The 12,227-nt window shown below is 43.1% G+C and overlaps 1 protein-coding gene across 1 annotated transcript; it reads right to left on the bottom strand.

Moving 5' to 3' along the window:
- Positions 1 to 291: 291 nt before the first annotated feature.
- LOC139755245 (pro-resilin-like) lies at positions 292 to 4,655 on the bottom strand. The gene is made up of 3 exons (XM_071673366.1): positions 4,566 to 4,655; positions 3,208 to 3,291; positions 292 to 819 (listed from the first exon to the last, which is right to left on the bottom strand). Exons 1-3 carry the CDS (start codon positions 4,578 to 4,580, stop codon positions 631 to 633), a joined length of 288 nt encoding a protein of 95 aa, XP_071529467.1. The 5' UTR covers positions 4,581 to 4,655; the 3' UTR covers positions 292 to 630.
- Between the last annotated feature and the right edge of the window lie 7,572 nt (positions 4,656 to 12,227).

The following is a 12,227-nucleotide window of genomic DNA, read 5'->3' as shown; positions in this document are numbered from 1 at the left end:
ATTTGTAAACATTTTGATTTTGATATATAGTATAGTATTAGAAGCGGCATTGTATGTATCATCTTGAAAATTATTGGCTTTTGGAAAGTTTCCATTGTGAATATTTACTCTTGATACACAAGACGTGAAGGAACTGTCGTATTTTCACATGAGGGGGGAATGCATGGACGGGTTCAGCTGATGAGTGATCCTGTCTTCATCGTCTGGTTTCGTGATGAAGACTGGAACATTGGAAAATGACTAGGATATTGGGAGACTTAAGAAAGGATCTGGAATAGAGACACCGACTGAGACTTGCTAAGAATTTGACACTAAATGATTTATAGCTGAGACAGAAGACCATTAACAACTAAGGGATAATTTTCAGTAAAATCAGATGTTTTTAGAATATTGGCAGTAGACATTTTAATTCTTACGTAGGAGGGCGAAGAAAAGTTGAGATCTGTAATGGATCGACTAGTTGTGTGAGACTAACTTATTCCTTATCATTATTTTTTTTTTTTTATTTTTTTACATCTTTTTTGAGGTTTTGCATGAAATTCTGTCATACTGGATATACAAATCCTGTAGCGCCGGACATTCATATTTTTGAGTGACTGAAGAAGGGAGCCAAGTCTAGTCTTGTTTCCGTCACTGGTAGGAGACCTGCGCAACGTATCCCGAGTCTCCGTTCACGGTGTAGGAGACCACCTGCACGCGTCCGTCGGGGAGGAGGACCCGGTACTGGCCCGACGTGTCCGGTCCGTCCCGCCGCTCTGCGTGGGCGAAGTCGTTGCCATACTCAGGCGCGTTGACCTCGTAGCCGAACTCGTAGATGGGCTGCCAAAAAGGCGGGTATTTCAGTACAAAAGGTCTGGGGTTATCCTGAGAATTTCCTTGATTTATGAGTTTAATGTCTTTCTCATTTATTTGCCGTTGCCCACCAGACCGAGGTATCGCCGGGGACAGACGAACAACCACCTGATTTACTCACATCCACCCTCTTCTAGCAGTTACGCAAAATGCAGCGAACCCAAAGTCCACTATATCCACAGCCAAATGCTAAAGAGTATTCCACGGTTTCCCCGAAACGCACGTCTCTACCCATATACCACATTGGTCCAATTCATTCTATCCTACGTACGCCTCTCACTCTTATATTTTCAGACCAAAATACCCTAAAGCCTCTTTCACCCCAACCATCCACCTCTTCGTTCTCTCCCTTCCTTTTGCTCCCTCCATTTGTGGCACGTCAGTCCCCTTAAGTCAGTCTTTCTTTGCTGACCCAAACCCAGTTCACCCAGGTTAGCTCTCTCGACTACCACACCTCGCTGTCACACTGCCATTCCTTACGTGATCAATCGGCCTGTCACCACACACAGTTCTTCGGCATTACATTTCCGGCACGTCCACCGTATTCCGCTCTTTTGCATCCGGGGCCCAAGACTAACATCCATGCATCACCGTCAGGAATATATATATATATATATATATATATATATATATATATATATATATATATATATATATATATATATATATATATTTCTTTCAAACTATTCGCCATTTCCCGCGTTAGCAAGGTAGCGTTAAGAACAGAGGACTGGGCCTCTGAGCGAATATCCTCACCTGGCCCCATTCTCTGTTCCTTCTTTTGGAAAATTAAAAAAAAAAAAGAGGAGGATTTCCAGCCCCCGCTCCCTCCCCTTTTAGTCGCTTTCTACGACACGCAGGGAATACGTGGGAAGTATTCTTTCTCCCCTATCCCCAGGGATAATATATATATATATATATATATATATATATATATATATATATATATATATATATATATATATAATTTATATATATATATATATATATATATATATATATTTGCCCCGCACATACAGACTTTTCCTTCCACACCTTATTGCTCCCAGAACCTTAGCTTCCCCCTCTCCAGTCAACCCTCTCTCTCCCCAGTTCCCCATGACTCACTTCAGTCTCCGTGGTTCCAATCCGCTGTCAAGTCCACTCCCACGGACGTGAAGCAACCCCACTTCCTCCAGATCCTACCCATTTGAAGATTAAGTGAGAGAGAGAGAGAGAGAGAGAGAGAGAGAGAGAGAGAGAGAGAGAGAGAGAGAGAGAGAGAGAGAGAGAGAGAGAGAGAGATTAGATAGAGATATAGCTCTAAATATAGCTCAAATGAAACATGTCACACATATTTTTGATATCGGAGTATTCTTAGAAAGTAAATAAGAAAATATTTCTGTCAAAAGAGATACAGATTTTTCATTCTGCTAAACTCAAATTCATCAGGAACTGTGCTGGGCGACAGAGAGAGAAGCAGGAATTTATCGACCAAAGTATGGCATAAAATGCCTCTGGAAAGAACACAAGTACATAGAAAGGGAACAAAAAATGACACGCTTGTAAGTGGCTTTGGAAGTGAGTGTAGAAAGGAAACCGAAAACCGAAATATGGCAACACATGAGAGGGAGTGAGAATTCAAATGTGGCGACACGTGAGAGGGAGTGAGAATTCAAATTCAAAGAAAATATTTCTGTCAAAAGAGATACAGATTTTTCATTCTGCTAAACTCAAATTCATCAGGAACTGTGCTGGGCGACAGAGAGAGAAGCAGGAATTTATCGACCAAAGTATGGCATAAAATGCCTCTGGAAAGAACACAAGTACATAGAAAGGGAACAAAAAATGACACGCTTGTAAGTGGCTTTGGAAGTGAGTGTAGAAAGGAAACCGAAAACCGAAATATGGCAACACATGAGAGGGAGTGAGAATTCAAATGTGGCGACACGTGAGAGGGAGTGAGAATTCAAATGTGGCGACACGTGAGAGGGAGTGAGAATTCAAATGTGGCGACACATGGGAGGGAGTGGGATTTCAAATGTGGCGACACATGGGAGGGAGTGAGAATTCAAATGTGGAGACACATGAGAGGGAGTGAGAATTCAAATGTGGCGACACATGGGAGGGAGTGAGAATTCAAATGCGGCGACACATGAGAGGGAGTGAGAATTCAAATGTGGCGACACATGAGGGGGAGTGAGATTTCAAATGTGGCGACACATGAGAGGGAGTGAGAATTCACATGTGGCGACACATGGGAGGGAGTGACAAGTCGTCATACAAATGCGTGGGGAGAGAGAGAGAGAGAGAGAGAGAGAGAGAGAGAGAGAGAGAGAGAGAGAGAGAGAGAGAGAGAGAGAGAGGAGGACTCACCACAGCGGCCTGCGGGTCTCTCAGCTGGGGCACCGCCAGGACGCCAGACACCACCGCCAGCAGCGTCACCGTCAGCAGCAGGATCTAGGTAGAAGAGGGATGATAGGTTAGTTCCTACAGTGGTGAGGTAGGCCGCCACGGAAGTTCGGTCGAGTCTTCTCTCTTGGTAAACTAGCGCATAAGTAGCTGTCAAGGTTCACTCCTTTTTAAGTAAACGTCGAAGTCCTTTCTAGAAACTCTACCACTCCTACACATCATGGGTTGCTGGCTTTCAGTCCACAACCAGACAGTCTCTCCATTTCCCACTTAACACGACATCACGTAATTTCACACTTCATTGTCACTCTAGATTCGCCTGCAGTGAGAGCTACGCGCTACCCGCTGCCCTTCGGGAAATCCCGTCGCTGTACATTTCATCGGCACAAACTGAACGTTCCTAAAGAGAATCACTTCATAGAATATTCTTATCAAAACAATAAAAGTGCATTGCAAAACGATGTTCAATTAAAAAAAAAGTTACTAATCAATTTGTCTCAAAGAAATGAAATCAATGAAAGACAGTGGCGTAAAATTGTTACGTAGTTAATGAGTATCACAGTTTTATCATTTTGGGGAAAGGCTTCTCACAAGCATAGAAAGAAAGATTAATGAGGAAAATATTTGGTCTCGAGTCGAGGCAGACTTACAGATTTTCTACAAGACAAAATTATTGAATAAATCGGAAACTGTTGATATACAGTCCCTTTTTTTTAACAGATAAACTATCACTGTGTCAAAATCATGTGTCTAGTCTCACTGCGTCTTTGAATTCACGGTTGAATCGTAAATCAACAAATACATTAATAAGACCAATATACTTGATATTCGGATTACCCCAAATGCACAGGCTCGGACACCCCCTACAAAACAGTTAGTTTACCAGAATTTGTAATAATGATAAGACCCAAGTATACATTGATGACGACGAGCAGTAGGTCGTGAACTCTGCATATAAATGATAAGAAACACTCGGGGGAAGGTATACTTAGTGCAAATCTAAGAAGACATTAACAGGGCCAACCAGACAGCTTTTCTGTCTTTCATGAAATATGATTCTTTAAACTTTCTTTCTCCTTCCGAATGTTTACGTGTACACCGATAGGGGAGCGTCTTTCCTTCCAACGCACTGAAAAAGAAAAAAACTTTTAAGGAGCCTTAAATACCGCGCAGTGAAACATGACACCAATACCACGTTTCTGAGAGGAGGGATGCAGCTCAGATTGTGCCTCCGTATAACACGCACATTGAGAGATCGCGTGATGCCCTGATATGGCAACACTACTTAGCAGAAATGAGGACCAGGAGGACAGCTTAATTACCTTATGGACGGCCATGGTGCGTATGTGTGTGTGTGTGTATGGGATGGTGAGGCTGGAGGACCTACACTGACTGATGTCCAGGAGGGGAGGTTCACCGGGTTATATAGCAGCGACCGGCCTCCCTACTCCCCTCGTGCATAAACATTCCCTCCCACCCCTGACCTTACCCCTCCCCTCCTTTTACCTCCCTCCCCAGCCCCGTCGCACCCTACCCCCTCCACTTACTTCTTCCCCCCCTCCTCCTCCACCTCCTCCTCCCTTCCTCCCTACAGCCTCGCCCTACTCGCTCCGTTGGTGTAATTAAGCACAACAAAATAGTTAATTACCGTAATAAGAGTCACCCAGAGGTACCACTCCCAGCATTTATCTCTCTCTCTCTCTCTCTCTCTCTCTCTCTCTCTCTCTCTCTCTCTCTCTCTCTCTCTCTCTCTCTCTCTCTCTCCTCACGTCATTGCCGTACCAGAGAACGTAAACACTTACAATATCAGGTACAGGTATGTACAAGGGAAAACTATCATTTTAGTTTCTGTTTAAATGTAAAGTTTGTCTTTTACTTTCTACTTTACCAGTAATTAAATTTTTCCCTGCCTGGGCCTCAGCTGACCTGACCATTACCCTACCTGGCCCTCGACTCACCTGACAAACACCCTACCTGGCCATTACCCTACCTGGCCATCATCCTACCTGGCCCTCAACTGACCTTGGTTATCACCCTACCAGACCCACTGCTGACCTGGCCCGCGTGAGCGGCCTTACTACTCTGCACGTAGTACATCCGTCAGCAAAAAGATGACCTATTTCTCATAATTACTACCGTTTCCTCAGTACGGTTGAACACCCTCCAAGCTTTTGTCTCATAAATCTACTTCTTCCCCCAACTTTCTGATGGTCAGCTACAACAATTTACCTCAAGGATCCTCTCTCTCTCTCTCTCTCTCTCTCTCTCTCTCTCTCTCTCTCTCTCTCTCTCTCTCTCTCTCTCTCTCTCTCTCTCTCTCTCTCTCTCTTTTCCGTCCATGATGGCCTCCCGCCAACAGCTGACGGAGCATGTATGAAAGGCATTGTTCTCGGGTCACCTTCCGTTTTCGATGAGCTACTAGAGAAAGACCCACTTTACCGGAGGAACAAATCGCAACTGTACGTGATTCCGAATTCTTCGTTTTCTTCTCACTTGTCTGAAAGCTGTAGGGAATCTACTCTATTTTTCTCATGACCCACACTTTGGTCAGGAGACCTTTGGCCAACTTCAACCAGATCTGGTCTGTGCTGTGTCTGGCGAAGCTCTACCGCCGAGATGGGTTGTTTCCTTTGTGGTTAGAAGCGAATTTTGCGGTATGTGTTTCAGTCACGCTATGTTTAAGCAGGATAATCGCCCGCAGGCCTAGTTTGCAGTCGTGGCCATATTCCATCTATAATAATCCTAATGAGCCACTCTGTTCAATACTAATTACCTATACAATGTATATGTATTTCTGGTTATTAATCTGCATTCATGAGCTAGCAGTGTGTGTGGTTATGTTCTGGCATGAGTTTTCATTCGCCTCATATGTGTGACATGAGCGCAAGACACGTCCTCTAACTTTGTCTAATGATGATGAACCTTCTGTGGTTTGTGGCAAGAACCTTTCTCTTAATTCCTTTCTCCAGCTTTATAAGCGTATTAGAACACCCAAGAGAAGGAGTGGCATGTCCAGGATCAACTGGTTTAAAAAAAGATTTAAAAAAAAAAGCTACAAACAGCTTGGAACAGCCTCGTTTTTGCCTCGTTTATAAGAAGCTGATATCACGACGTACATCATTCCTGAAAAACAGAAGGGAAAAAACGCTATTCTGAAGAGCATCGGAAGCATGACAGAATCTATGCACACCTAATTGAAGGGTTGTGCCATATATAAGTCATCTGGTTGCCGGTGTCTGGCTCCCTGACGCATCTTCGAAGCCAAAGTTTCCAGCCCGTCCTAAGGATAATACGATGATGGCATACGCGCAATCCACGCTGATTCGTACTGAATTACGACATACTTCGTAAAATGCCCTGAGTAAAAGGTAATGTAATGAACAACTTTGCAAGCCAAGTGTCGAAAGACTTCAATGTCGAAAGCTGGTTTGCATTATAGAGCGAGTATTCATCAGCTTGGTGATGTAAGAGAAAGATTAATTACTGATAAGCTGATCTTATGAATCACTTGAAGATTCGGGTCATCCAGGCGCTCGTGTAACTTCTTGAGGGGAGCTGGAGGCCTTCGGCTCTCCATGTAATCCATTATGTGAAAGTCACGTCAAAGAAGAAAAGACGTGTCCTGGCACAAACCGGGTTCGTGTGTCACCATAATGGACTGAACTCTTTTATTTATCTTTCCTTTTCGATTCTCTCTCTCCCTAATCAAAATGTGTCCCCAAGAGCCCTGAATACGCCCACAAGGTTTCATCTCATTTGACCGACCCTTTCGGGCGTGGAAGTCGAACCTACCCCAAACATAATCTGCCATATATACGATATATGTATAAAGGAAATATTTTGATATAAATTCGTGTTCCACATATACTGCTAAATTCTAAAGGAAAATAGAATTCTACCAGTCATAACAGAATTTTAAGAACTAAAATGATGGCAAAGAGCATATTTTCTGGCAAAGAGGAGTCACGTCTTCTAAAGATTCTACACGCCTCACAGATGCTTGATCCGGCTCTGTACTTATGAAAATAAAAGAAAATCAAAAGGAAAATTCGAAAGAAACGACGGCTACACAGATCCTAAACATTCCTTACCCTAAACAGCTTCATTTATCTGTTCTTCCAGGTAGGCACTACACCTTGAGTACCGTGTCGGTACTATTTCCTCAGAGCACTTACTAAACTTCGAAGTATGTGTGTGTCTGTTCTTTGAGTGCATTACTTGTACCTTCAAGTAGACTCACAGCAAGGGATTAGAAATTACAACCTCACTTACTCTATGTTGATATATTTTACACTCCCCTTAGAACATGCTGAAATTCATATCTATTCCCTCAGGACACACTGATGTCTGATATCTATATATCCAGGTACACCATCTGATTTGACTGCTTTCAGGACTCCTTATGGAAGTTACTGGAGTATATACACCTTTCGTATACCCTGACTCATAAATCCACACCTCGGTACACCCCACTGTGCCTGATTCGCTGCACCCACGGAACACCTGAGACCACATATCTCCCACACCCTGCTCCCTGTCCTGACAAAACCTCCTAACTTCCGTGTGGGTCCCCTTGTGTTGCCGCCTCTCTTGCAGCACGGACAATGGATGAGTTTCCGGAGCGACGGGTAAAAAGCCTAGTTCTTCTACTTGTTTTAATTATACTAAGGAAGGGTTTTACAAAGACACGTTATAAAGGCAGTGGCTTTGAGATATAATTTTTGGAAGTATGTGGCGCGTTAAAGGGATGTATATATCGGGAGAATGACTGTGAAGGGGTTAAAAAATGAGTGGAAGTTTGCAAGTTTTGCAGCATTCGCGAAATGCAAATACTGACAAGATTGTGGATAATGTGTCTTAATTCTCCTTTTAAATCACTTTTGAAAGAGTAGCTGAGGAAGATGAAATCCTTTCACGTCATATTGTGATTAGTGCGAACAACCTTGAATTCTGTCTCGTGTGAAGACCAGTAGGGTCACCTGGCCAGAGGAAAGTCCCTAACGCTGACGAATCGAAGGCTGCGGGGTCGCTTTCCGGACCCTTCCTCTCATCTTCTTGCGTGGCTCTCTACCCCATGATTCTCCTCTTGCCACTCAAATGACCTTTCTGTTCCTCCACGTGCCACCTGTCGTGACCACTGACGGAGGACTCATGGGAGACTCCAGAGCCGGGAGCAAGGCAACTATTTCCAGGAATGACAGGAAAAAGCAAGAGCGTTTTTGGGAGTTGCAGGCAAGTGACGTGTGTGTTCCGCATCCTTCCCTTCGGCAGGCATTTTCTCACGACACTGATGACGGCTTGGGACACTAACCTGGAATGTTGGCTTAGGATGCTGGCCTAGGGTGATGGCCTGGGATACTGGCCTGGAATAATAGGCTACAGCGATGGTCTGGGACGCTAGCCTGGCGGTGATGGCGTAGGGCGGTGGCTTAGGAGTTGGTGTGATCTACGATCACTCATCAGGTTCGTGAGCGCAGGGAGCAACACTCATGATAATGCCTGTATTAATCTCTGGACGCTGACATTTCTAAAATTCTGTAGTAAGTTATGTAATTTTTATGGCAGCTGCAGATCTATTGGTTGGTTAATTGGGTTTTAGGTCCATCAGCTGTCGGGGTCATTATATTAAGGCCGTCAGCGTCAAGTTATATAACAACCACGACCCGAAAAAATACCGAACACCTTCATGTGTTAAAGGTAACTCTTAAGTCCACGTATATTCTGTCAGACATGCTGCAGCTTCACCTTAAGATATAGTTTTGAAAGTGTTCATGATAATGCAGACATAGGGCATGTGATCTAAATCCGGAAAAAATAAGGTAAAATTTACAGCAAGGTTGACATATCAAATCATGTGTCCTCACCTTGGGTGATTTTCTCCCTTTAATTTCTCCCTGAGAAATGACAATGAACAGTTGTTCCAGGTAGTCATTGTCCTTGATGGATCAAGTATTAGGCGTACGTCAACAACAACGGTACATGTATGTGCACAAAACTGTCATGACTGTTGTGTGGGAAGCGTCTATAGAACTTTTCACTCCAAAACAAAATTTATTTTTTCAGACATGATTACGTACTAACCAAGTAAAAAAGTATGACATAACAGGAAGTACAGAAGTACTTCAAATGTTATTTTGACCGATCTCGTTTACGTCTAGTTTACATTTATCTTCAAAATGCTCACACTTTTGAAATAGTCTCACGTAAATAGCTCTTATTTTCACCAGTACTGGTGACTGTGTTGGCCGAATGCTTTGTCCTGAAACAATCTTGAAAGTCTGCATACTTCTGCTACATTATGATTTCCTGACTGACGATATTCCATTGTCTTGCAACAAAGGCCGTAGACTCCATGGTCGTTGTCATACACAAAAATATGAAACAATGTAGAGCTGTATGTACAAACAACCTTTTTACTCACTTTTTTTTCTCGAAACGAAGACATTATAATGTCAATCATAAGTACTACTTATGGGTTATAGGTGTACCCCTTTTTGGCACCGTACGTAACTATAGTATGTGTTAATTTTATCAGATCTTTGACTTTCAAGGCAAGTAAACTGACAGTGTCAGGATGATCTAGAGAATTAATTCATTTGCAGTTGTACAGGTGTTTGTGTTTGTAGCGAACAGGCAGGTTAGATGTTTGTCTTGTAAGTATTACCCCACAGTTTTGAACAATAGGATAGGTATAGTAAACTAAGTGAAGAATGCGAAAATTACTGATTTTCTTTCGACAAAGTTTTCTTCAGGAGAATTATTCTGAAGATGTTCTTGAATTTAGTTGAGAAGATTCAGTTTCTGGCTTTTGCTCTCAGTCTTCCCCGCTACCTTTTACCCATTTGTCTCCATGGATTACACGCAATTCACCGCGTAAGAGCTCTTATAGTTATCACTCAATGTCAAATTGACATTTGTAGAAGCATAAGAATAAAGAAAATGAGATTATATGGTGCTATAAGTACCGTCAGGTAAAATATCTGTCAAACTCAAGGTTACGGCAGATACTACCTGTAAGTACGTTATCAACTTAGCCATAATTTTATCAAAATGATCAACCTAGCCCACCACAAGACCTCCTGCCTCATAGCTCATGCTACCATGGCTGAGTCATTCACAATCTGGACACGTAAGGGTACATGAAGATGCCTGAAAACTTGCTCATAAAAACATGTCCTCGGATTCGACTCCACCAAAGGACACCTTACACCAGGTCTTCCTTAGCCCTCTCACGCATTACGCTAAAACCCACGATAGAGGAGGACAGATTGTGACCATAAGAACGAAATTCAAACAGATTTGAGGTCGTTTCCATAACTTGCGAAGCTCTGCCTTCGACGCTCTCATCCTCAGGAGTGCAGGTAGCACCACGGAGGGTGTCATCCCAACACCATGAGTCATTTACCCAGGCTTGTAACCCTCCCCCTCCCACACACACACACATACACACACAGAGCAGGATCACATCCCTTCATCCACTGCGGATGGCTTGGATTGTATCCCTCACGGCAGAGTAGGATTCTCATATCAACTGTGGATGACTCGGACAAATCAATAAAGAATTGCTTTATCATATCAGTGCATGATAGCGGCTACTGAGGTGTGGGCACTTTTCTTTCCCTAGCACCACTCTCTCTCTCTCTCTCTCTCTCTCTCTCTCTCTCTCTCTCTCTCTCTCTCTCTCTCTCTCTCTCTCTCTCTCTCTCTCTCTCTCTCAGTAAGTGTTCCCCCCGGCTGACCACGTTACAAAGATGGCCACAATTACCCTGTGACTGAGGCAATGATGGCGGATGTTTTGCTGCGGTGTTAACCTTGAGTCCCTTCCTGACCTCCCTTCCTGCTGCCTTCCCCGGGAGAGAAGGGTGGGAGAGAGGCAAAAGACATGATGACTGTATTTCTAAAATGTACCTTCCTCAGTCCGTGCACCTCAACTCAATCACACGCACAAAAAAAAGGTGGGCCTAATAGGATACTGAGCTCACCGACCGGTCACTCTAAGAGAGTCACAGCTGAGCCATTCACAATGGCATGTGAGGCTCTCAGCCAATCACAGCTACACTTAAGAACACCTAGCCAGTCATAGATATGCTTGAGGACAGCGAGTCAAACACACCTGTATTCAAGGACACAGAAGTAACCACGGCGGTCACAGTTTGAGACTAGAATTCTGGGCCATTCGCCTCAATTTTCAATTACAGTGAATCAACAGAATCGGTAACAAATCGGTGGGCCAATCGTAGCACTATAAGATGAGACTAGATTATTTTTAATCCTATGCAAAAACAGTGGACTAGGAAAAGCATTAATCTGAAAGAAATGGACCAATTACATCATTATTCAGACACACTATAACGGCCACAGCATTATTCTTTTAATTGATTGGACTTTTGTTCGTGACCCGAATATTCAGAAGAAATAAAAAACGATATCACAGTAAACCCAGAAGGAAGATACTGAGCCACGATTTCATAATATGTTTAGCTGTGTTTGAGGTTACTAAAGAACGGGCAGGGATGCAATTATAGATTATGCAAATGATATCTTGACATACAATCAATATATGTGGGAATCAGTCACAGCATGAATTACATCAAACATACACGAGATAGGGTCCACAAGTGCAATACTCCCTCTCAGTATAGTACATCATATAGATGATTACATAAAAGACGAATATCATGGAGCTTCTGCAGTAACTAATATGGCTATGACTGTTTTTCAATACTTAGATTTCGAGTATGTTCATATAAACAATGATAATCGCTCTTTGAGTCAGTGACCAGAAATACCAATGTTTACTAATGTTCTGCTACACAGTACTTATCACCTTTCGGCAGTAAGTTCTGATCTCTGAGTCACACACTAATTTAGTTACACTTGACTGTCGCAGTAATGTTCAGCTCCAAGTCATGGCCTTTACCTTAGTGAATGGAGATGCGACATTTCTGAGTGGTAGCGTGACAATCGTAAGAGAGCGACGACAT

Source organism: Panulirus ornatus, chromosome 19 (genome assembly GCF_036320965.1).
Source record: "Panulirus ornatus isolate Po-2019 chromosome 19, ASM3632096v1, whole genome shotgun sequence".
In the NCBI taxonomy this organism is placed as follows: Eukaryota; Metazoa; Arthropoda; class Malacostraca; order Decapoda; family Palinuridae; genus Panulirus; species Panulirus ornatus.
The sequence above is the reverse complement of the archived record's forward strand: the minus strand, read 5'-3'. Positions and strand labels throughout refer to the sequence as shown.

What these genes read in the sequence shown, in the direction of transcription:
- LOC139755245 (XM_071673366.1), bottom strand. An exon ending in GAGACCCGCAGGCCGCTGTG is followed by an intron (nt 820 to 3,207) that starts GTGAGTCCTCCT and finishes CCTTTTTGGCAG; the next exon opens with CCCATCTACGAGTTCGGCTA.